This window comes from Paramormyrops kingsleyae, chromosome 12 (genome assembly GCF_048594095.1).
Source record: "Paramormyrops kingsleyae isolate MSU_618 chromosome 12, PKINGS_0.4, whole genome shotgun sequence".
NCBI classification, from domain to species: Eukaryota; Metazoa; Chordata; class Actinopteri; order Osteoglossiformes; family Mormyridae; genus Paramormyrops; species Paramormyrops kingsleyae.
In genome coordinates, this window is record NC_132808.1 from 28,120,434 (window position 1) to 28,146,868 (window position 26,435).

Consider the following 26,435-nt stretch of genomic DNA (forward strand, 5'->3'; position numbering starts at 1 on the left):
ATGTCATCGAAACTGAGCATTGGCCTAAACAATCCCAGCATCAATCACACTGATCCATCGATCCCCATTATAAATCAATCACCACTATTAATCAGTCCCCACCATTCATCAGGTCTCAGACACAATTATTAAACAAAACAGCCAGAAAATAAATCCGAATACATGTGTGATAATGAAGGGGAAGATTTCTAATTAATTCCCTACCTGCCTTTATGAATGAATGAAGTTACAGATATATAGACGCCCCAAATTAATGTTAAAATGGTACATTTCAGTCCCAGTACCACCTGCATATCTAATCCAATGATAGATGACAATGTATACAAGCTGCCAGGTGTCGCTCCTGCACGTTAAACTAAGTGCATCAGGAAGATCTCAGGTGCTGCACACAGACTTCGACTGGTACTCTATTTTAAAGGGTTTGGAATGTTTACTGGCAGGTTGTTTTTTATTTATTTTTAATTACAAAGAACAGGTAAAAATATTAAAATACATAGTCAGCAGAAGTATGTTATAACCTTATCATAAGTGCAATGCACCCATTTCCTGGTTATGCAATAAAAAAAAAGAACACAGGCAGAAACTGCATTTGGCGTACATATGCATTTGGTTATTAAAACAGAAGAAGTTCACGGAATTCAGGTTTGTGGTAGTGCTGCAGGCGAACGTACAGTAACCATTTCTACAGGGGACTGTACCAATGAGACTGTGGGGGGAGCATGTACAGTAACCATTTCTACAGGGGACTGTACCAATGAGAATGTGGGGGGAGCATGTACAGTAACCATTTCTACAGGGGACTGTACCAATGAGAATGTGGGGGGAGCATGTACAGTAACCATTTCTACAGGGGACTGTACCAATGATAATGTGGGGGGAGCATGTACAGTAACCATTTCTACCGGGGACTGTATCAACGAGAATGTGGGGGGGAGCATGTACAGTAACCATTTCTACAGGGGACTGTACCAATGAGAATGTGGGGGGAGCATGTACAGTAACCATTTCTACAGGGGACTGTACCAATGATAATGTGGGGGGAGCATGTACAGTAACCATTTCTACAGGGGACTGTACCAATGAGAATGTGGGGGGAGCATGTACAGTAACCATTTCTACAGGGGACTGTACCAATGAGAATGTGGGGGGAGCATGTACAGTAACCATTTCTACAGGGGACTGTACCAATGATAATGTGGGGGGAGCATGTACAGTAACCATTTCTACCGGGGACTGTATCAACGAGAATGTGGGGGGGAGCATGTACAGTAACCATTTCTACAGGGGACTGTACCAATGATAATGTGGGGGGAGCATGTACAGTAACCATTTCTACAGGGGACTGTACCAATGAGAATGTGGGGGGAGCATGTACAGTAACCATTTCTACAGGGGACTGTACCAATGATAATGTGGGGGGAGCATGTACAGTAACCATTTCTACCGGGGACTGTATCAACGAGAATGTGGGGGGGAGCATGTACAGTAACCATTTCTACAGGGGACTGTACCAATGAGAATGTGGGGGGAGCATGTACAGTAACCATTTCTACAGGGGACTGTACCAATGATAATGTGGGGGGAGCATGTACAGTAACCATTTCTACAGGGGACTGTACCAATGAGAATGTGGGGGGAGCATGTACAGTAACCATTTCTACAGGGGACTGTACCAATGAGAATGTGGGGGGAGCATGTACAGTAACCATTTCTACAGGGGACTGTACCAATGATAATGTGGGGGGAGCATGTACAGTAACCATTTCTACCGGGGACTGTATCAACGAGAATGTGGGGGGGAGCATGTACAGTAACCATTTCTACAGGGGACTGTACCAATGAGAATGTGGGGGGAGCATGTACAGTAACCATTTCTACAGGGGACTGTACCAATGATAATGTGGGGGGAGCATGTACAGTAACCATTTCTACCGGGGACTGTATCAACGAGAATGTGGGGGGGAGCATGTACAGTAACCATTTCTACAGGGGACTGTACCAATGATAATGTGGGGGGAGCATGTACAGTAACCATTTCTACCGGGGACTGTATCAACGAGAATGTGGGGGGGAGCATGTACAGTAACCATTTCTACAGGGGACTGTACCAATGAGAATGTGGGGGGAGCATGTACAGTAACCATTTCTACAGGGGACTGTACCAATGAGACTGTGGGGGGAGCATGTACAGTAACCATTTCTACAGGGGACTGTACCAATGATAATGTGGGGGGAGCATGTACAGTAACCATTTCTACCGGGGACTGTATCAACGAGAATGTGGGGGGGAGCATGTACAGTAACTTTAAAAAGGAGCAGTCTTAAGCATTCATCCCTGAATCACTATCCCAAAAACCTGAACTCTGACGGAGACACTTTCTGGGCTCCTGGGTCTGTTCCTCTCCCGATCTGGTGTCACCAGGCTTTCACCACTTCCAGTGATATTTAAGAGTGAATAATCCTTTTTAATCCATGTTCTTTTTTTCTTCTTCTACAATGCACTGGAAAAAAAAAAACCTCCAAAGCTTGCACGGTGGCTCAGTTCATCCAGAAATCCGAGATCCCTGTTTTAATGACTAGACAGCAGTACTTGGCACGTTCCTTTGTGTGGTTTATCCGTAAATTCATGAGCAAAATTGGTCGGAACAGAGCCATCGGATCTGCGCATTTTCCGGTGCTCTCCATGCACCTATGTCCCAGGGCCGTCAGTCCGAGTCCCCCCTGCACAAGCAGTCACATTCCTGGTGATGCTCCAAGGCTATGTCCATCAGCGATGTCTGATGTCCTCTCCCTCCCCCTCTGTACTTTATTAGGAGGACCTGTGGGAGAAGGAGCTTGGTTACAAAGTCCAAATGGCACATTACAAACAAATGGCTGTCGAGGAGTCGGCTGGGCTGAACTTCTGCTGAACGACCAGTGACAGCTGTAAGCTGGAACGGAGCGGGAGCTGCACGGCTTATTCCAAACAAAGCAAGAACCAAATAAGACAAATATTTAAATCAGCAGAAAGTGCAACATTAAGAACATTCAGAGAATGTTTAAAAGTATCAGGCTAACAGAAGCATTCCTGCAAGATGGGTCTTGAGGAGTTGCAGAGGGAATCTGATGACTGGATGCGATTCGGCAGCTCATTCTACCATCAGGGTTTACGGATTCCCCCGACTGCCCCGTGGACTGACGAAGGCTCCCGATCGCCGCCGGCACTGCATCTAACCTCGTGGTACTTGCTGACGACTTTGGTGGGCACGCACTGGCACTCGGAGCAGCGGTGCGGGCAGCAGGCACAGTTCCCGCCACAGCGCCGTGCCAGCAGGCAGGCGGGCCAGAAGATGGCATCGGTCCGCCGTAGCTCTTCACGGAGGGAGATGGAGATGTTCCGCGGGGTACAGCTGTACACCTTCACCTCTTCCCTCATCTGGTTCATCAGGTCCATCACCCCTTGAGGGAGAAACCAATGGGGGCATGAACAAAAAATGCCATTTATTAAAGTCATAAGCCACTTTGGGTCTTTTGCACAAAGGCCAGACATCGGTATTCACTGCACATTTTATTAGCATTTGGCATCGTTTAAATTACATTAAAATAACTATCAGTCGGCACCCAGTTACCTTTGTGCAAACGTTTATGCTGCTTTTCTAAGACACCGACTTCAGGGGAAACAGTTTGACACTACATGAGCATCAGGCCCTGGGAAGGGTAACAATGGCGAAGGCGGAGGGTTCTGGAAGGGTTGTCTGAGAGACAGGTCCGTGGTTATCTTCCTGGCAGTGAGGCACTGGAATCTATGTGATATTTTGTGCTGAGTGGTATTACTGGTTTTAGTATAAATGCAAACAGAGAAAACACAGACAAACAGATAGATAGGACAGACAGACAGAAGGTGACACAGACAGACATATAGACAGGCAGCCAGACAGACGGAGACACAGACAGACATATAGACAGATAGACAGACAGGCAGAAGGAGTCACAGACAGATAGACAGACTGATAGGCAGGCAGACAGACAGATGACAGCTAAGTGTTTGCGTTTTGACATGTGACGTACACACTCAGGTACCTTTGGACTTCCTGGACAAGATGAAGGACTTCCCCTGCACCTGCCACGTCGGTTTGTACAGCTCCTCCATGTCCAGTTGCCAGCGCTCGGGTTCGAGGTATTTCATGACTGCCTCCACGGTGCTGAGGCCAGCCACAACCTCGTCTAAGGCCTCCAAGCTCTGTGTGGCTGGCAGCAACAATCCGGGGATCACCGCTTCCGGAATTTTCTGCATTTACAAGCACAGTTTCACGCAGTCATGTATATTACCGATTAGCTGCTTTTGATTCCATTGAAAGTATAAAGTTAAATGATGGATAAGCAAACAAATGTAGAAATTTTGCAAACTTATTGGACAAAGGATCATTTGTGGAGACACATAGAGTGTGTTTGTTTGTACAGTTTGTACAAGTCTGACATGCATCTACTGTTCTGCTGAATCATATTGAAGTAAAAACCCCACAGGCTAAATCTTAAGAAGCAGTTTAAGCAGTTTACATATCTAACCTTTAACAACCCTGATAATTTGGTGTTGATATTTTTCACCTGATACATGAAAGCTCTCGGCAAAATATGCCTCAGAGACACCACACGAGATAAAAACTCTGCGGAAATGCTAATCGTGTTTACATAAAGCTACCGCTTTCCATCTCATGGGGTAATTCTGTAATTGGGAACGACACATTCCTCTCAGGACGAAACTGCGGTGGGGCCTTTTAGCTTCAAAAATAAACAGTTGGGAGCCTCAAAGTGAGACTGAGTCGGAAGGAGCTGGTTTGATTAAGGTTTAAGTGTATGGCAGCATTTTCAATTAGCCTGACCTTTCCCGGGGAGGGCAGACGCGGGCCCACCGAGCTCACTGGATTAACATAGGACACTCTGTGCTAAATCGCGTGGACAGAAGTACCATTTAAGTTCCGGAATCACTGGAAATGTGTACGATTCTTGGCATAGATCAAGAAACAGCAAAAGCTTTTTGGTTATTACACGATGTAATCGCAGTCTATCTCTCTGTTATCTTTGCCAAATTTTACGGCACTAAAAATAACGATCATCAGTATGCAGTAGCTTGATGTGGTATAAACCCTTTGATTCAGGCCTGGCTCCTCCCTGGGGCCAAGCTTATGACTGGGTGCCCCCCCCCCGCCGTGGGGCCCCGCGGCCCACCCAACATTTCAAAGTTGGAGTCGGACCTACTTTGATTCATCCTTAAGGGCTGTTAAGTCACCGCACGGCCATGCTAGCGATCTCGTTCCGCCAGACTCTGCTCTACGACATTTCACCTTCTTTTTAAGCGAGACGTCTTTCATTTCACGCTGTTCGTCTCCTGCAGGCAGCATTGCGTGGGGCCACACTGATTCTCTGTTCTTACCCCACATTCAAGCTAATGATGGTGATTATATTCTAAACTCCATGGCGTCTACATGGGTCTGGCAGTCCCGGCTCTGAGTGTAACGTTGGTCCTTCCAGAAAAATGGGGGTCCGCAAGACGAGCCCTGGCGTCCTTCGCTGAAAGAGCCCCCAGCTCTGCCCGCGGCCGCTGTGGAAATGAAGGCTCTCACAGCGTATGGGAAACTCCCGCCTATAAAAGTCTCCCGAGGTTGAAAACAGTGACTCTAGTCAAGGAAGCAGGTTTACGGCCTTCAGCATAGTTCATCTGGAGGTTTCGTGGTCTGACCTCAGCTTGTAGATAAAAAAAGAGCCAAACACAGGAGGCCAAAATTATGTGACCAAAAACTGTAAAATACACCCGTACCCAGCATGACCTCACAGCGCTAAATTACCACGCCACTGGCCCAGCGAGACAAACAGCCTCGTTAAAAGGCAGGCTTATCGAACTTGCAAATAAATCCCGAGTACGGACGGGTTGTTTTTACAAGCAAGCTGGCTGCAGGTTCCATTTTTCAAACGGGGGGTATTTAACAAGGAGCCACTTCCAAAGTCAGGAACACCTGCAACCAGAATAATTACCAAAAAAGGCGGCGGGCAAATAAACGGCACTGCTAACTCTTTAAATCTGGCAGCGTTTTTAAAAGCTAATTACCGCAGAATGCCGCATGTCCGACAGGGCTCTCTGTAAAGAGCGACAGGGTGAAAGAATTAAAGGTTTGTGCGGAAGGTGGTGCTGTGAGAGGTCGGGCAGGGCTTGGCCTTTGAGGACAGCTTCTCGTTCTTCCTCCTGTATGGACACCAGAAGCGGAGTGACAGGCCAAAGATCCTCCCTGACTGATCAGCCTTGTTGGTCTGTCGCTAATGCTACAACGGCATGCTAACGAAAAATATCACTGCACCGTGATCAGAAAAGTACCTCCCAACCACATTTTTTCTAGCTAAATGCAAAAATCGGTTTATATTTTCTGGATGGATAGAAGCAGCCTAGAGTATCTGTACCATCAGGCCGCATTATTTCCATTTCTCGTGCTGCTATTGCTATCGCTATATTTGTACTGTATATTAATTTTCTTTGTATCATATTTCCTTTCGAGCAAAATACAGGAAGCAGGTGGAAAAAGCATTCCGCTCCACACGCACATGGCGTGTTTGCGTACATGAGAAATAACACTGGAAATCGGAAAACTTGCCGCTCAAAGCAGAGAAGTGTTTCTGCGAGGGACAGTGACCGAAGTGAGCAGCCTGACACTGCAGGAGCCCCTCAGTGACCAAAGGGCGGCCGCATCACATAGCTGGAGATGGCTGACCTTTGTTTGCGTTCCCGTCCCGCAAATAAACCACTGTCGTTATCCCTGTAGTTTTCCCACGTTAACCGTGGCCTGTAATTGGCCAGGATGCTTGGCAGCACAATGGCCCTCAGTCAACCCAGAGCCGTCTTCCCCGAGTCCGTGGGGGCTGGAGCCCGGGAGTTAATTTTACTCCTGTTTCTGCTAAAGTCAAGCTTTCTTCTGTGAGATGTGTTTTAACAACCTTTCTGCCTCGCTTTGCCATTTCCCAAAATCTCTTCCGAAAAAATTACAGCCGGGATTATTTCTTTTTCCTTCCATGGAAGTGGTGAAGAGGAATTATTACTGTTTAAATATAAACAGCCGTCCCAAAGTCTCAGCAGCGCCGGTTAACCGCAGGGAGACGGAGAGCCACCGTTTGCACGGAATCCCGGGGAAGGAGGAATGCAAATGGAAGGCCAGGAAGCGTCAGGAATCGGGGATCTCTCCGGAGAATTCTGTGGGTAAACATTGGCTGGCTGCCCTCAGACGAGTGACTGACGGAGTGACTGCACCCCCCTCGTTGCGGGATCCCCAGCCGGTCTTTGCATTTTCATGAATACGCGTCGGGTGATTGTTTTTTCCACAGCCCTGCCCGTTCGAGGGGCCCCAGGAAGAGGTGAATTTAGGGGCAGTGCTAATTCCAAGTTGTGGCAGATTCTGCATCCCTGTCATATTCAGGTTGTTTCATCAAATCCCACATGGCTGGGGCCCGCTAGTCTTTGACCTGTACTCAAAGACCTGAAACATCATTAGTCCTTGAACAGCTGAAAAACTCCTCCAGGTTCAAAACCAATTACTTTAAGACTTTTTGTCAATACGAAGAGTTATTGACCCGGTACGGACTGTAGAACGTACCACATTAGGGATTGAGAGGACCTGAAAGACGAGGCAAGCTGGTGTTAAACCCATTACTTAGAGATGCACGACATATTAGTTAATGTATTGGTATTGGCTTATGTCCCGTTATAGGGGGCCACGACATGACCGACCAGCGATGACGAGAGGCGGGTCTCATTAAGGGATGCCACGGCACGACTGACCGGCGATGGCGAGAGGCGGGTCCCGTTATAGGGGGCCACGACATGACCGACCAGCGATGACGAGAGGCGGGTCTCATTAAGGGATGCCATGGCACGACTGACCGGCGATGGCGAGAGGCGGGTCCCGTTACGGGGGCTACCGCGTGACTGGCCGGTGATGGTGAAAGGCGTATCTTCATACAATAATTTTCTGGATACCTACAGTCAACACTTTTCGTTCCAGAAGTCTTTTTTTCAGCAGGAAAGGATACAGTAGCCCTAAGCTTGAAAGTACCACCTCCTAACTGTCTTCCTCTGTCTCTGGAGCTGCTGTCTACAGATGTGTGACAGCTTGGCCTTCTTCAACTCCCTCCCCCTCGTCCACCTGTTCAGTTTTCCATCTACACACATTCTTATGTACCCTGAATCCTCTGACATGTAAAAATCCACAGGAATCTCACACACACCGAGCATAAATCGTGCCAGTATCACAAATCAAAAAGTAACATTGCAGGGTTTTTGTCCCACGTGTCACATTAGACCAGGTGTGAGAGGGGCAGGGACATCGGTTTGCCATCGCGGTCCCAGGCAGCGCCGCCCTGTCAGTCTGACACAGGGAGTCTGGTGATTAATGTTCTGCTGGCTTCTTGCAGGCTGGTGTCTCACTCTGCATGCTATGTTTCACGTGCTCGTGTAAATCAGGACAATTTCAGATGGACCGTATAGTTAGAATCCCGCTTCGAGGGGTCTGCTGAGAGGTGTATTAATATTATTAATTATCCTTGGTAATTAGAAGACCAATTAATTTTGAGTAATGATCAGTCAGATTGCGATATTACTGAAACGCTAAAGGGGCAAACGCTATTGAGATATACTGTACAAAAGGTACAGAGCTTATGGAACCTGGTAAAGTATATAGCGAAGGAATTAATAAGAGAAACCAAGGAGAGTCACATGACTAGTGATTCTGTTAGCTGTACTGGTGCATTGGCTGTCTGTGTGTGAGTCTGTGTCTCAGTGTGAGTGTGTGTGAGTCTGTCTGAGTCTGTCTGAGTGTGAGTCTGTATGTGTGTGTGAGTCTGTGTCTGAGTGTGAGTCTCTCCACTCTGGAGCTTCGTAAGGGGGCGGGGCTTGCATTGTGCCTCGCTGTGTGTGGCCGTTGGCAGGGGGGAGGCCCCCCCACACTGTTTCACAGGGACCCATTCTGTGTTCCCACCTCCTTAATCCATTCTTTACTTCCACTTGGAAGGATTAATCAGCCAATGAGTGAGTTTGGGGTGACTGAGCTGATGCGCACAGCCAGCGCGGACTGTTCACACCCAACCTCAGAGCCCCGCCAGACGCCGAGCCGCTTGTTCTCATCGCATGCAGCTCTGATCCGAATCAAACACCCATGCGGAAGGATCCAGAAAGTCAGCCCCGAACACCTCAGGAATTTTCACCACAAAGTGTGGACTTGTAAAGGAAGTAACCAAAAGGAAGTGACCAACAGGAAGTAACCAAAAGGAAGTGACCAACAGGAAGTAACCAAAAGTAAGGGACCAACAGGAAGTAACCAAAAGTAAGGGACCAAAAGGAAGTGAACCATCGTTCTGCAAAAGGGAAATGATATTAAACCGGTATATTATCTGACGATGAATCAGCTGTATCTGCTGTAATGTAATTCTTACCATTGAGACCAAGGAGTAGTAGATGCAGAATCCCGGTTCCGATGGAAAGTACTCATCTGATACGAAACGGATCCTAATCTGGTTCCCCCTGGACACTTGGTCTCCGGGTGCAGATTGTGATCCACACCACCGGCCCAGAACAGCACCATCTGCAGGCTCTTCGATCTCTACAAAGTCGTACCTAAAATGATCAAAACAAAAAACGAATACTCCCTTAGAAACATTCACCTCACGGTTCCCCCAAAATCCTGTCCCTCTGATAAACACGAATATCTCCTTTTCTAAACACAATGATTTACTTAAGTTTCCAAGGCAACAGCCACATGATGAAAGTGTTTCATATTAGGTAGCATAAATGATCCCACGTAATTACCACACTTAGAAACAGTGGTCATAAAGCAAACCACGAGGGCCCTGATAGCCAGCATAATGGCCCATTAGTTCTGGTCCCGGCATTTTAATTAAGCAAACGGGTCTCTCATAATGAGAGCTCTATTTTTGGATGTTTAAATAAAAGGGCACGCGAAGGCGTGTACACAGCCAGCAAGTAAACGGCAGTCTGTCCACCGCTTCAGCAAAGGACTGCGATTATGCGATTCAGACATGGATTCACGTCTCACGATGTTTTAATTGTGTGATTACAATCACAATTTCCACAAGATCACATGAAAAATTTATCAAGGAGTAGCAATGCCCGCGATCACACCTCTGTCAGGTAAACGGGCGCCATTCCGCTCCGTTTCAGCAGATGGCGGTGTGCTGACGTCCTTAGCCTCAGTTACTGTGCCCCTCCCATATTTCTCCTACACATTTCCGCACGGATCCTCTTCATAGTGTGCTGAGTGGAATATCTTGGCGGCTCAGCAGTGAGCCGTCTCCATGCACCCCCCACCCCCCTCTGTCTGGGCCGTACGTGTGTGTCTGCTTAAGGATAGGCAGGTGGGCATGCCGGGGGGGGGGGGGGGGGGATGGAAAAAGAGTGGGATCAGAGGCCACGCCCCTTACTGCCTCCTTCAGACCTGAGTGGCAGATGGTCTTACATAAGCCTCTCTGCCCCCACCCTCCCCCATCTCCTCCATTCACAACTTGCGCCGTCTTGAAAGCGGGGGCCCTTGCCAAACGGGCGTCAGCCGGCACTCCGCCTCTCACGGCAGACTTCCTCCGTTTAAAGGGGGACCCCACAGTGCCCTCATTCATCCGCGCGCGTAACAGGCTCCCATTACAGGGGGGGGGGGGGGCCGCGGTGATTCCTGAGGCCCACCCTGCCTGCCGAGGATGCGCATGCCACGGGGACCACCTTGGGCTCGCTCGTCCGTGAGACACGCTCCTTTGAGCTAAAATAAACAGGTAAACAGTCCCTAGAGCGATTGAGGTTTAATGGCCTTACTCTGGACCTGAACAATTAAACCTGTCTGCTGATCCTAGGATTCAAACCAGCAACCTTCTGATCACTGGCACAGTATCCTAACTCACTGAATCACACACCACCCTGCAACCAGCTAGGACTGTCCGACGTCAAACAGCTCAGGTCCTAGTAAACATTTTATTGTTTTTGTGGAAAAAAAAGATTATGGAATAGGTGCAATGGCCTGCCACTGGCCCTGTGCGGGATGAGGTCACTCAGGAATTCTCATTGCCTTGCCAGTCATCCATGAACAAGCTTATGTATATTCAATGCGTACTGCAGAGAGAGGCAATTTAGCTAATGGCTTCATCTCGATGCTAAACCATAAAGCTGTCAACTGCAATGTCTTCTCCGTGCACACGGTCAACACAAACACATCAATCACCGGTTATTAGAAAGCATCCGACAGTGGACGCCATTTCTGTAGCAGGTCTGGATTAAACCAGGTGAAATCGTGCTTACTTGCACGTCCCGTCTTCTGGATCCTCGAGCCCGAACCTTTCGTCGAACTTCAGTCGGATCCGTACGTCTTTATCGGGGGCTTCAAGCCTCCAAACTACAGCTCTGCCTCGTGGGTAAGAATGCGGGAAATTCGGACTGTGGATGCTTCCATCTCCTGAGACGGTGAGGATCCTCTCATGCTGGGAATCTTCAACTCCTTTAAATAAAAAGAGAGGAAAAGAAACTGCTTGAGCAGAAGAAGGAGAGAGTTGTGAGTGCAGCGCTGATGGCGGCATTTTTGATGTGCAGACATGTGGAGGGAAAACGCCGGAACGTTCAGAAGGCCCGACGCAGACGTGCACTGTGCACCCGCGGTCCCGCTCAGATCACCGGCTCTCCCGAATGACAAGGAATCGGCACTAACCAGAGGGAACCCGTACTCTGGGAAGGAGCTACGGCCAGAGCCGCGGAGGCGCGGAACGGCAGCCGCAGAGTCGCCGTGACACCCTGTCGGGAAGCGGCTCTGTACTATGCGGGAGTTCCGCTCCTTGTCTTCTCTGCTCTCTGGCGGTCCGTGGTCAGGCATCACTGAAATGCAGTGTCTCCCTGCAGTGTCTCCCAGGAGGCCTGGGTCAGCGAACAGCAGTGAAGTTTACAGGCCGACTTTAGCAGGCCTTCCCAGTGGCGCCGGCCCCCCCGCCGGCCCACCGGCGCTTTGCCAGCTACCCAGTCACATTCTGCCCACTGGCGTTTCCCGGCCCATACGCCCCCCCACTGGCAGCACTTTTCAGCCGGGTGTAATTGGGGGATGAACAGAGTTACGGCTGATCCAGTGTAACAGCACAGGCGTCTGCCTACAGCGCCACCTTCTGACCACCTTCACCCGGCACCCCAAGAAGTACTTGTGCTCTCTCTGGTGCCGGCACAGCAGCGTGAACGTGGCTGTCGGGGCAGAGGAAGGGAACCGGGCGGTGAAGCTCGCCGAGGGAACTAGTCACTGATGTGCTTAAACTGATCCTATTAAACTGAAAATGAACGGGACTGACAGCAGACGTGTAAACATCGACTTGCGGCTGTATTCCAGCCAGTATCATCTTTACCATGGGAGCTTCTTTGTATTTGCCAAACTATTCCTAGAGATAATGATTCACGCTGAGAACGTGTCGATCTGCTCGAGATGGTTCTGGGCTCTGATTTAATCAAGCTACCACAGTGCTCAGAACTCCTCCGAGAGCAAATACTGCTGTACCAGATGGTTATTCTGTTTACTCTCATTTTGTGTCCATGTCCTGCCTAAAATGTAGTGTTTCCCGCTGCCAGGACCAGCTCGCCCTAAAGGCCACGCAGGCCGTCATTTCATTAGCAATGAGCAAGTGAAATAAATCAGAATACCTCTGGTTGCGTTCCGTAACAATAGTTATTTACACTAATTTTAATATTTTGGTACTTTTCTTGTGAAACAGAGGTGAGCTGGCTAGTATATACAGCCATATACGCAGTACTACTGAAATGTTCTTAATATAAATGAGAAAGGTTGTTTTCTACTGCTGGTGGGGGAGGGGAGGGACGATCGATAGAATCTCGCCTAGGGCGCCAGAAAACCCGGAGCCCTACCCTCTAAAAAAGCTTTCTCCTTACCGGCCATTACTGCTACCAGGTCAACCACGGCAGACATCGCAGGAAGCAGAAATCGCTTTTTACTGGTGGTTTATGAGGTGGACAATGAGGTGAGGACATTTAGAAAATCACATCCACTAACATTTAGTTGAGTGCAGGCTGTTTTTTCAGGTTATATAAGCAGGCTGTGTTTTTATTGCTCTCCCTCGCGCTCGCTGGAGAGTCGCTTTCTGCTCCCACATGTTCCAGCAGATCCTCTCACAAATCCTTTGGCGAACCTCCGTCATCCTCTGATGTCTCTGTCTTCTCCTCAGCCTTTTCCTCCTCCGTCTGTCGGAAAGCACCATGGACCCGCTGTCGCTTCACGGCACGAGCGGCAAAGCTCTTAGCGCGACGGCGTGGTCCACATTACGGTCTGGGCACGGCGGAAGAAACACTAAGATTCATGTAATTGAAATGATTCGTGTGATTATCCACTTCAGACGTCCGGGAAATGGATCTGCGAGGTGCGACCGGCAGGGAAGAGGCCAGAAGGAGTCAGAAAGGGCCTCTGCCTAAGGCCATCAAACACTAATTTGCTTCTTTCAACATATAGACTCAAAATACTGCACTGAAATCGACGATAACACGCTAAAAGGTTTTGCTAATTATTTCAGTTAATCGTAAACAAAGACTTGCTGGTGTGAGATGGTGTTTTCATAAAATTCGGTCTGCAAAATAATGCACAAATAGGTAAAATCATTATTCCCACCTGTTAATAAAACGTCTGCGTACTTTTGCGCTTTATGCCGGCTGTGAGGTATGATTCCCATTGCAGGGCCCTATGCACCCGCCCCCCCCCCAAAGAAGCACATATCACAAACTTAATTACAACAAAATGAAATGAATATTTCTCCTGTTAGCTCTGGTTATTCCAAGTCCCCTATGCTACTAATGATTTTGCACATATGTAGTTCTGTCCGAATCACTATTCTGCATATTTATTATTAATCAAATTAGCATATTTGAAATGGCAGCGATGCATCATTCATCGCCATGCCTGCTTCGGGTGATGCGTGGGGCTCGAGATATTGCGCAGTACTCTGGATCGTCCTTCTCATGTTGACATCGCACTTCTCTCCGGCGGCACGTCGCTCGGCATCACCACGCACTGCCGTGTGCGACAGGAAAAGCCTCACAGACACATTGCTCCAGCCACAGACACGGACATTCACATCTGAGGTGGCAAAGCAGAAGCCATGTTCCCTCTCACCAATGCTAAGTGGCTCGCTCAGCAAATGTGTCATTGTTTTTTAAAGGAGAAAACTGATTATAGTTCTTGATTGTTTATTTTCATACTCATGATGTATAAAATACGAAACAAATATCGTTCCGTAAACCAGGCACCAGGTAGCGGCCCTAAGTGGCCACTGAGGTGACCTTAGCTAACTTACTGGAAGTTAGACTCATTTTCTAAACAGACCTGCAAGTGCATCAGCTGCTTCTGCATGCTTTCGTTTTTTTCTTTTTTGTGCTCTTGACTGGTGCTGACTTGAAGTGCTCTCTCTCTCCCTCTCTCTCTCTCTCCCTCGCTCACTCGTTAAGGCCCCCCTCCCCGTCCTGACTTGATCAGCTCATGGGAGTTTTACTTACACAAAAACATTTGGAGGGCAGAATGAAAAATGATTGGTTCTGAGAGATAACCAATCAGATTGTAGAGGAGGTGCGTGTGAGCAATTAGAGGAGGTAGAATCAACCAATCGGATCTCTTGGTTTTGCCTCCTCTAGTTGCTTCTACAATCTGCCACCTCTACAATATGATTGCTTATCTCTCTGAACCAGACCTTTTTTGTTCTGCCCTCAGAATATCTTTGTGTAGTAAAACTCCCATGATCTCTTGATCGCAGGCCCCACGCACGGCGCGAGATGTTTATGGAGGAGGGGGCGGTTCCGATCAGCTCTACGCTTGAGCACATGGCTGTCCACAGTGTAACTGACCAACGTACAAAAACGCAGAATGTTACAAAAATGTGCAGGGAGACGATCAGCTAGAAGCAGGGAGACATGTCAGGCTGTCATTTGTCATACAACTATCCATCAACCACGATGCGGAGCGCCAACAGAAAGCAAGAACAGAACAGAAGCTTCTTTCCAGATAAACATGGCAAGAACCACAGTCTAGAACAACCTAGGATGTTAATTTCAATAACAATATTGAAACTTTAGCCATTTTTAGTTTAGGTGGTGATTTTTTTGTACTGTACGTCTTCTGTTTTATGGCAAGCTGGTGGCATTTCCTGTGATATTACCTATGAAAGAAGCGGTTCATTTTGCGGGGTCATTAGCCTCAAGCCTGGCCGTCCCCGGGCTGGTCTGAAGAAGAAGTGAAGCCCTTATTCAGGTGGAAGTGTGACCGCAAGGCCGCCGGCTGAGTTCAGGCGCTCGCCCACAAAGCTGCGTGCCACAGCCTATCTAAGGCCTGAATCTTTCCATTACTGAAGCACACTGGACGGCAAACACACTCAGAGACGCAGAGCAAGCGGCACCGAACCTCAATTCTCATCACAGCTGGAATACGTAGAAATGATTGTAAAATCATTATTATAAAAATCCCATGAAAATGAATGTGTTTGAAACCTCAGTTATGTTGAAATGCACATAATGGATTATTTTCATATATATATATGCCGTTATAAAAAAGTATTAATATCATTATTACTATTTATTATCTTTTAGCCAAATTCTTATGCTCTGTGTATTTCTTCGTTGATGACTCTCCTCCACATATTTCAAATCACTTTTGAAGAACGACTTTCATATGGTAAATACCCCTGACAACGGTTACAAAACCCAATGAGTGATTAAAGTTGCCCAAAACGTTGATGCTTTTGATGTCTGTGCCATTGTTCCTGCATCTGTTCTTTATTAAATCTGGTAGTAGCTGCAGGTGCAGTAAATTCCTGGCCTGCATTCAAATATTTATTGCTGGTGGGTTCAGTCTGAAAACACTGGCTGTGCATTTTCCATTAACACAGACACCGCCTGGCCACTTGAAATCGCTGAATGTTTATGCGGTTAAATATTCTGGGCTTGACGCTTAAATCCCCTTTGACTGGGATTTAGATCGGATTTTGTAACGCTTTATGTAAAGCTTGGAATGACTGGATATGTGTATCTGTATCTGTATTTTTTGCCTAAGAATATTTGTCAAACTTCTATGATTCTATCACTGCATCCTTTTACTCTCTTCCATTTTTCCAGCGATCTCTCCTAACGGGCTTTAACCATGACCCAAATGTGTTCAGTCCGCTGTGTTAGTGTCGCTGCCAGTGGAAAAGCACCATTTGTGAATTAATGGGTGTGGAGCTCTGAGCCGTCTGCACAACTAGCTTTATATTTTAAAATACGAAAAATTTAACATTTAAACTCTTTGGATCTACCTCTTGTATCCTTCATATATAGATAACACAGTAGATAATGTATTAATATACTACCAATTAGCTTTGTATGTACATATCTATATGCAAAGCAGATATGTATAATCTGTTTTCACACTCTGGTTATCCTTACTTGAAATTGAAGGCTCTTGCACTTAGAGAATCAGCTTACTTCCTGGTGTGGAGTATTACGTTTGTGTTGGTCCCTGGAGAGTGTACTGACGTAATGAAGAGGCAGGAGCAGTGCACTGGGAGCACCTGAACACCGTGTTCAGGTTCCTGGCTTATTGCTTAAGCAGGCCTCTTCACGCAGTTCCCCTTCCCTTGATGGGTACCCTGAGCTATCAAAAGGCTTTTTCACATTCGGCTCCATGACTCAGGCTTCACTTCACTTCTGAAGCCAGTAAAAATGTCTTTTTTTTTCCATATTCAAGGCTATAAGGGATAAGTCATAAGTCAAGTGTTATACTTCAAAAACCACAGTAACATCAACAATAAATGGACTTAATATTCCTCCAGACCTTCTGACATTAAGCCCAGGCATCAGCTATCCGTAACCTGAAGCACACAGAGGTGGCTTTATTAAAAGTGGTCAAGGTCCAGTTTTTCAAAATCCAGAAATGACACAATAACTAACGTCCCTGACAGCAAACTTTGTATCTTAGCAACCAGACCTCATGTAGAATGACACATTCTTCTTGGGTCAATGGGATAATCCTTTTTTTTTTTTTTTTTACATGGAAGACAAGCTCATGTTACAAAGTCAGACTTTCTTTATATCTCTGCAAATGAGGGTCTTGTTAGACCTATTGATGTCGGGAATGTACGAGGGTATTAACTAATTATGCATCATTGAATTCTTAGCCTGACACAACCGGCGTAATGTCTGCATTTAAGGTGTGTGCAGCTAGTTATTGACACAGTTACTTCAGAATGAACTCTGGCCTCAAGCTCTACAGGCTTCCTGCACAGTCGATCAGCTCATCCATCATCCTGATACCAGTCAAAGCTGCGCAGTAGCTGCTCCGAAAGCACAGTGACTGTAGATATAAACTTTCCTTCAAGAAATGGAAAGTCCAGCACATCATGTAATACGTGTTTAAGTTCTTAACTTACTGCGACTACGGCTACATCTGTATGAAATTTCTAGAGAGATATTTTAAGCTGAAAAATATCCAACTATTCAGTACGAGAATCAGCCCCCCCATTGAAGCAGAGTCTTCCAAGTGCACATTTAAAAATTTGGAAGAAAAAAAAACACTGCTGTTCTAATCCTGCGTGATTAAAGCACCGACTTGTTATGTTGTTACTGATGAAGGGTTCGCTGCTGAAAAGCAGTTCAAAGTGGCCGACACACGGCAGGAATCCGACATGTTCACATCGCGTAGACAGACGTCGAAACATGCAAAACACCAATCAGCGGGTAGGCAAAAATCATTAGAAGGTCTGTGCTGACTGGAAGCTGCACAAACATCTTGCCAGCGCTCCTCTCAATTGCAGGAAGTCAAATACAAACAAAAGCCATGCATCTATGTTCCCGCTCAGGAACGCATTATTTAAAAATCCCGTCCTCTCCATTTCCTTGAAATGTATGACTTCCTCTGTTTCCTTCAGGAAGGGTCACATGACTTCCTGTTTCCTTTCGAAAGGGTCCCTATTGTAAAGTCAGACAGTCATCTGCAGTGAAACATTCCGAAAAACCACCAAACGCATCCAAACATTTACTGGTGAAAAGGCACACAAAATTCATGGGTAGGTACAAACCTCGGGTTTGGGTTTACGGTTCCATGCAATTTCAGTACAGCGCTTTGTTTTGAAATTATTTAAACTGCAAACACGATTAGCAACTGTAAACCGATAGCGATGCATCAGTCGACGTGTCTGAATAACAAAGAATTAGAGATGCTTATTTGCACATTGTAAAAATGTTAAATACATTTTTTAATCAAAACTATAATATCATAACAATAATCCCACTTGTTCTGTGAACTAAAATCCTGTCTAAATCTCGAGTTCTCTCCCACCGAGGATGCTCGCTTATCCACTGTGGTCTCCTATAGCCTTGGTTATTTCTTACCCGTCTGAATTTACTGGCAGAAGCACCCACAAGTCCTTTATCTTCTCTTGACGTCTCTTTCATAAAACAGAAAACGCTAATAATCGGCTAACATAAACAAAGGAACAGAATCCCATCTCTGTACAGGCCTTGGCTGAAATGCACAGTAACACTCACTGATTGTTTCCTGGTACGCACTGGAACGCTGCATTTGTCAGCGCCTTTCAACCGACTTCTGAGTGGGCGGTCGAAAGAAGGAGTTGAAGAGATTTTTATAAACTTTTCTTTGCTCTTGATGTGAACAGGAATGGCTTCTTTTGGTTGGTTAACCCCAAACACTGACCCAGTGACAGCATATGGGGTCGGTGACACTCTAAAGAGGAATGAGTATGAGGAAGATAAATGACTTTGGGACATTGTGAAATACACCCTTTAATCTACCAAGGGAGCTCAAGGAGCGGCCAGTGAATGGAAGCGACAATGACACCATGGAAAAGGAGAGAATGTTTCGTTCATAACCCCCCCCCCCCAATTTGAGGCCTACATTACACCATTACCTGCATTGTGTGACATTTCTGATTTGACTTGCACTGATTTTTCTCCTTATATAATGCAGGTGTAATAGGACTCATGTGCCAAAACCAGGCTGTCACCCGTACTGGCAAGGGTGTCACTCGACAGGCGTAGTGGCACCACGAATGGCTCCCTCACCTAAAAACATGCCGACTCCGCAACTTGCCATTAATGTCAAATTTCAGTCCCCAGAAACGAATCTGCCCGAGAGCTTCGGAACAATCCCAGGCGCAGCACGTAGCGATCGGTTGGTTCTGTTTTAGATTCTCATTTCTAGATTGATTTCTGTTTTAACTAATTGCAAAAATGAAACAAAGGTCATTTTATCCACAAACACATCTCAAATCGCTGAGATGCATAGAGTTTGCATAGTATTCGTATCACACCGATGAGCCAAAACATTATGACCTCTCCCATGTGAAACTATTCATGTTGACTGTCTCGTAAAAACAGTGTGTGTCAAGGTCTGGGATATATTAGATGGTAAGCTAACATTCCATACTCGTAGTCAACATGCTGAATGCAGAAGAAATGGGCTGGGATAAAGATCTTTGATGAGGCCCAAATCATTATGGCCAGACGACTGGGTCAGAGCATCGCTGAGATGACATGGTTGTGAGCCGGGGGGAGTACCTACTGAGAGTGGTCTGAGGAGGAAAAAAACCACGAACTGCCAACAGGGTGTTTGATGCAGGATGTGAATGAAGACTATCATGTCTGATGCAAAGCAACAGAAGGGTTAATCTGACAGAAACGGCAGAAAATTCTGCCCATTTCTTCAGAGACAGTCAACAGTATTCGACTCACATGGGGTGGTCACATGATGTTTTGGCTCGTCAGTGTATATAATCACTTGCAGGTTCTTCGGCTTTATATTGTACATCATAATGCTGCATGGTTACCTCTAAACATAAACTTTCAAGGTTTTTGCTCTGACACAACATTTCCCAAAGTGCCGAGTGTGTGAGAGCTTAGAAATTTAATGAGAAAATCCAATTAAAGTACAAGTCTCTGTAAAATTCCGATAACAGGGATCCTGTGAACGTGTAACTTTAAACTGCCGTGGAAAACAAGCTTTAGGGAAGCAAAACAAACCCGCGTCCAAGTGTCCTGGACTTCTCTGAAAGAACCGGACGAATGGGGGAGGCAAGATCGATTGGTTTTGTCAATTAAATCTCATTAGCCAGCAGGTCTGCTCGGCTGTTTTAATGCAGCCATCCATTTGGGGTAATTAGCAACAGCTGAACAGATGTTCACTTCTATAAAAAAAAAAAAAAATACAAATGATAGGTACGAATCTAGGGGGATCATGCCCAACTAGCAGTACCCTGTCTGCAGAGCTGACTACCACACATTCTGGCGCATTAGTAGATATAAATGCTGCTTGAGGCGGTTTCTGGTGTCCCCTCTAACTCCGCCTTCCCCTTTAACTCCGCCTTCCCCTCCAACTCCGCCTTCCCCTCTAACTCCGCCTTCCCCTTTAACTCCGCCTTCCCCTTTTAACGCCCGAATACTCATTCTCTGCCACCCACCAAGCCTCATTTCCCACAGAAGACGCAATGCTGCCAGTGTGCAAGTACTAAATTAGTTCCTGGCCGACAAGCTCCCTAAGTTTTGCGCGGCGTGACCCTGACCTACCTCATATTTTCACGACGGCAGTTTTATGCATGCAAATTGGATTTCGCAGCATAGGACTGGATTGCTTTTTGGTCACTGACATTTACATGGTCATACTCAATTCTGAAGAAGGCTATTGGCTGGATTGAAATATCAGTTGGCCGTTCAACTAACTGAATGTGGCTGATGGTTCATGACCCTGGGCGGAATCCAGTGAAACATCTCGGCACTCCCCACTGTACGCCTGACAGCAAAGCACATCACTGCAGTCTGACAGTGGGACTACATGCAAATATCCATTTTAAGACTAGTTTAAAAACATTTACGGAGATTCCAGTGGTTTATGGAGGCTTTTGAAAGCTCTGGACCCTCGTCACTAACAAAACGATGCCAGAAAGGTAGCGAACAACAAAATGGAAAAAATGTGTAAAACACAGTATAATTACACCATCATAGTGTCTGCGTGCACAGTAAATGGCAGCAGGAAGATGAGCTCCTCAGGCAGTAGTTGCTGACTCAACCAGACCTACCCTCAGTACTTCAATGAATGTAGCACATTTTAATAATCCCATTCGTTTAATTTTTCATTTACACCTACATTTATGGGATGACTGCAAACACAATACTTCAATCAACACGTTAAACGGCACATAGAGAGTCGATCGAACCTCTGCCATCATTTTACAAGAGAGAACAGAATATTATCTCTGGTTAACGTCATGCCCAAGCTATCTCAGTGGGTTAGACCTCTGTACCTGTTCTCGGAAGGTTGCCGGTTCGATTCCCATCCGCAGCAGAACAGTCACGTGTCCATTGGGACCTTAACCCCCCCCAGAAATGTTCCAGTGACGCCATACAAACAGCCGACCCTGAGCTCCAACCCCAAGCTTCGCTCTCACCTCCGTGTGTGTGTGTGTGTGTGTGTGTGTGTGTGACATGGACAAGAACATATGATATGTGAAAGCTGAAGGATTCCAATGTACCTGTACCGGTGCAAACGGCAAATAAAACCTCATTTCTGACGACCAGCACCCCTGCTGGTGGGAGTGAGTGCTACAGGACACCAATGCCTCACTGTAGGAGTGTGGCCTGTCCCAAAGCGGCTGGCTCCATGCCCACATGGTGAGCGGGCTTTTCACGGTCCAGCACCAAACTAATTCATTTTCCGTACTCACCGCTTGTCTGATAACATCATCCTTAAAAAGAATTCCAAACCACTGATGTTCCTACAATCATTTCCTCATAGTAAATTTGAAAGGAAAATAATGTCAGACATTCAGATTTCTGTAGGAAAACTATCCACAAAAACTACTGTATTTTTTTTAAACTCTGCTCCTACTGCTGGGACCCTTGCAGTCTGGGCCCAACTCTGCATCCATATAAGGACGTCGTGACTCTGTCCCATCTGGCTGCACAACCAGACTCTTGTCTTTGACTCCTTCCCCTTCATCGCTCAGATGCCATTGGACATCTTCAGACACACAAAACATTGTTTAAGGACTTCTATTATGTTCTATTATTATTATTATTATTATTATTTGTATTAGGTGTCTTTGTCAAATTCATCTGTATTAATCACCAGTTTGTTTCCATTGCTGCACTGTGGAACTTCTTACTTTAATAAATAAAGCTATATTTATTTATAAAATCAGACGTTTTTACATAGGAGTTCTACTCAGCGTGTGTAACATTTAGCTGCACGCACGTCAGTGTTCAGCCGCAGCTTAGATGTATAACATTGGCATTTTACTCCAATCACAAGGCTTCAGACTGTAATCAACATGAAAACCAAAACTGCTGCCGCTGGTGATGAGACCTCAAGGTGGCCAGGCTCTTCTTACGTTAGCGCTGCCGACATGTTATACGTTAATATCGATGTCAGAGCTGATCTCGGGCCGGGTTTGGTTCAAATCTTGGAAAACTCAACATAAAACGGTTTGCAAATATCCAAACATTTACAGTGCAGGGTTCATGAACAAATATAGTCACTGCATAAAATACATGAACCCTTATGACTGATTAATGATGAGCGAACATGGGATCCATACATAACTTTCTGGTTAATACATTACGTAAGAGTGTATTGTTATATTATTTGTGACGTCTGAAGTACAGTGTTAACGAAAATTCATTCATAGGATACTGACTCTGTGGCATGTTGACTGCGCTACAAGGCAGGCAAAGAAATGTATCCTTACCATTAGCAAAATATTAAATTATTCGTATCTTTGGTGGGGCTGGGGGTTAGGGTCCTCTAACGCCCCTCCCCCACTCTCCGATGAAAACTGCAAAGATGTATGTAAAAACTTTCCCGACCCCGGCAGCTTAAGTACGGCGCTTAAAGTCAATGTCCTGGAACCGTCCGGTGACGTCAGAGATGGTGGTAAATGGGAAGTAAGGACTGGTCAGGGTCATGGTCAGGACGTCCTCAGCCAGACAGGCGTCCTAAGCGGATCGCTTTGATCATCAGCACCTCCAGACTGGAGGTGTCATTCCATCAGCACACTGCGATGATGGGCGTTTCCTTCGTACGAGAAACGGTTCAGTAACTATGTCGATTTTTACTCTTATTAAAAGAGAAAAAAAGAAAATGCACGTACCGATTTTCTGCATTCTGTAAGTAATGTCAATCTGAGAATGTACGTGTGGATTGGTGGTGATGCTGCAGCCTGCTTTAATGGCGCTCTTTATACATTTGAAGCGACGCTGCATATTTTTCCAGCATGCTCATTAAGTGGCTGTGGTCACCGCCCAGCGTCTGCTAATAAACATTCAGCAGGCAAAAATTTCCAAGCAAGCATTATGTGCTCATTGTCTGGAAACCTGGCCGGTTAAGTTCTTCAGGAAGCACGGATATTACACGTGCCCTATACTTCAGTATGATCCGAGTGTCTGGGTGGTGTGCTGTCAGATACTGGGAATGGTATAAAGAAGAGATCCAGTAACATTCGTGATATAAAACACGATCTCTGTGTGGCTTAGTGTGTTTAATTCATTTCCAAGTCATACCCCTGCTTGTGTTTTATTATTGTTATAATTATTATATATAGACTGCTTGTAAACGCAGATAAAAGACCCGCACTTATGGGATATGACATACTATACAGACCCAGGATTACTTATTGGCCTGCATAAAGATGCATGTAGAGTAAACCTTAAACCAAGAAGTTCTCATTGTCAACACAAGATTAATCAAGAGAGTTTAAATAACAACACCTCACAATAATATAGAATTCCGCGTAAGATATAATCTGGACTATTTACACGACTATACTTGATACTGTATCTGTACTCACACAACGTTTATTCGCGGTTATTGTCAAGATTATGCACAGATAATTTTATACGTAATATAAATGTCACATTGAAAATCGAGTCGTTTGTCGCGCAGTAAGAAAATTACACAGAGCTGACCGGGCAGTTTGGCATGGAGCCTTTCATGGTCATAAAGAAATAATTTCTCAGGGGATCTCAGTAAGATTTAGTTATTTCCCCTCTGTGCACCACTATAAATGAAGGTTTTCTGATTAATGTACACGAGACCTCTATTTCAGCCCTAATTACGTTTAAAACAATGTTTAAGGTAAAGCTGGGAGATGGCAACTATGTGACAACTTTAACGCCCCTTTACACCAAGTGGAATCCCGCAGAGAACCGGGCCGGACGGCAGCGGCATCGGAAACTCCGTCTCACCGTTCGGCTCCTTTACACCGCTGTGCTGAAGCTTGCCGTTGAAGCTGGACTCAGCTTCCGATCCATGCTGTGGGCTAGAAGATATCAGGAGGAATAACAATGACAGGATCATTTGGCTTTGTGGTGGACGGCAAATCCGAGGCACTTGGAGACTCTGGGTCCGCGTTTTATTTCACCATGCGAGGTGATCTCGCCTGGAGCGCATTTGCACACAATACACGCAGGGTGGTATCCGCATAATCCCATCCAAAAAGTCCTTCCCGGGAAAAGTCACCACAAAGTCTTTCAGTTAGGCTACCTCCCGTGTTATTGTATCCAGTGCAATGGGACTGATAGGCTACAGCCGACACCTGTTGAATTCATGGAGACTATACACAGAATCCGAAACAGATACCAGTTAAATGCAGTTTAAAAGCAAAAATCTGTTGATCAGATGGAAGTCAACAGGGTCAATCGTCCAGTGCATTTACAGTAAAAGATCAGAAACTCCCGCGAATAAGCATGTAAATCATCTGCGATCACTGGTCGTTTCCCATAACTTTTCCCACTGTGAGTGTCTCCTTTCCCAAGATTTAAGTGCTTTCAGAAGTATGCCACTGAGGGCGAAAGTAGGCGCTGCGCGGATGTATCAGCCGCAGGCGGTGGGGACCGGGGAAAGCTGACTCCTGATGCCGTGCCGAGGTCCGGCTCCATTTGCCGCGCTGACTAAGCCCGGATTCGCGGTGCCAGCGGTCCGCCAACTGCTGACACAACAGGTGCTGCCGATAAAGTCAAACTTAAGATCCCAAGGAAACTCCCCGGAGACGCGTTAACCATTAAGACGCCGCCTTTCCTCTCTCGGTTTATAGAGACTCTAGTGCTTCACGAGAGCCATCCTAGCTGATAAAGCAGACCGCATGGGATTCTGGAGGTGAAGTTAAATAATTACTATACATAAATTATAGGCAGCTGGATAAACGCATATAGGCCTGTAGAAAACAGATAGCAGCATAAGACGGCAAAAGTGAATATGGGAATAATCATTATTATTATTAGTATAATAATAATAATAATAATTATTATTATTATTATTATTATTATTATTATTATTATTAAGTGTTGGCTACAGCTCCCCCGCGACCCAGATGGATAAAGCGGTATAGATAGCCTAATGGATGGATGGATAATCAAGTGGACTTGCTAAGTCTATAGAAAATAGGGCATTCTATGAATGGATATAAGAATGTCGCTGTCTTCTATTGCGTAATACGTTTTGTTCATTGTAATGCACACAGCTTTCTTATTGAATTCGCCTATAACCTTCCAAAGCCCTTCGCCATGCCATTAATTATTCTCTCCTTACTTTCAGTCCTTTCCCCGGGTCAATAAATGTTCCATGACTTATGTGCTTTTTAATTATTTCTGCGCCATCTGTGAAATCAGCGCAGCCTTCCGCTTTAGCCCGCATTCGGCATGCAGAGGAATAGCAGAGACATGGTGTAAACACGGTGTCCGAGGACGGTGACACGGTGAACCTGAGCAGGCACAGCGGGGGCCCTCATTTTACCCGGAAAAAAAAATCAAAAGCAAATGTTTGAAAAAGTCACTGACTGTCAAGACTGAAAGCCAACACCTATGTGCGTGTCGGTGATGTGCGGCTGTAACGATGCCCAGTCGAGCGGAAAGCGGGCTACATGCTTTTGTTTAAAGGAGAGGATCACATTGCAGTCCAGTCTGCAGGACATGTCAGCACCTCCCTCTCCCTCCCTCACAGTTTTGTCTGTGGCTTTCCTGGTGGTCCTGCGTGAATCAACTGGGTGTTTGAAAAATAACCAAAGGTATCCAGTATTATAAACGGAAAGCTGAAAAACACAGCAGCGGACCTCTATAAATGTCTGCTATGCCATTAACGTGATTAACGTGTGTATCTCGGCGATGTATGATGCCATATTACTGCATTAAACCTTTCTCCTGCAAAATATAGAAATCTATTGTGATGGATGCCAGCCCATCACAGGGCACGGGGCCAGGGTATACCATGGGCAGGATGCTGGTCCATCACGGGGTCGGGGTACACGGGGTACATTTTAGATATGCCCCTTAACCTAACTGTGTGGCTTTAGACTGTGGGAGGAAACCAGACTACCCAAGGGATTAAATAAATCCATCCATACATCCATTCACCCATTTT

General features: G+C 46.1%; 1 protein-coding gene across 2 annotated transcripts; it reads right to left on the minus strand.

Annotated features, from left to right (window-relative positions):
* Nucleotides 1-410: 410 nt before the first annotated feature.
* LOC111833654 (platelet-derived growth factor C-like) lies at nt 411-25,118 on the minus strand. Of its 2 annotated transcripts, none has more exons than XM_023792159.2 (6): nt 24,266-25,118; nt 11,315-11,510; nt 9,448-9,628; nt 4,060-4,267; nt 3,215-3,438; nt 411-2,819 (listed from the first exon to the last, which is right to left on the minus strand). In XM_023792159.2, exons 1-6 carry the CDS (start codon nt 24,375-24,377, stop codon nt 2,706-2,708), a joined length of 1,035 nt encoding a protein of 344 aa, XP_023647927.1. In that variant the 5' UTR covers nt 24,378-25,118; the 3' UTR covers nt 411-2,705. The 2 variants fall into 2 exon arrangements, with proteins under 2 accessions (XP_023647927.1, XP_023647935.1); XM_023792167.2 differs by lacking the exon at nt 24,266-25,118 and adding an exon at nt 18,560-18,647.
* Nucleotides 25,119-26,435: the final 1,317 nt, after the last annotated feature.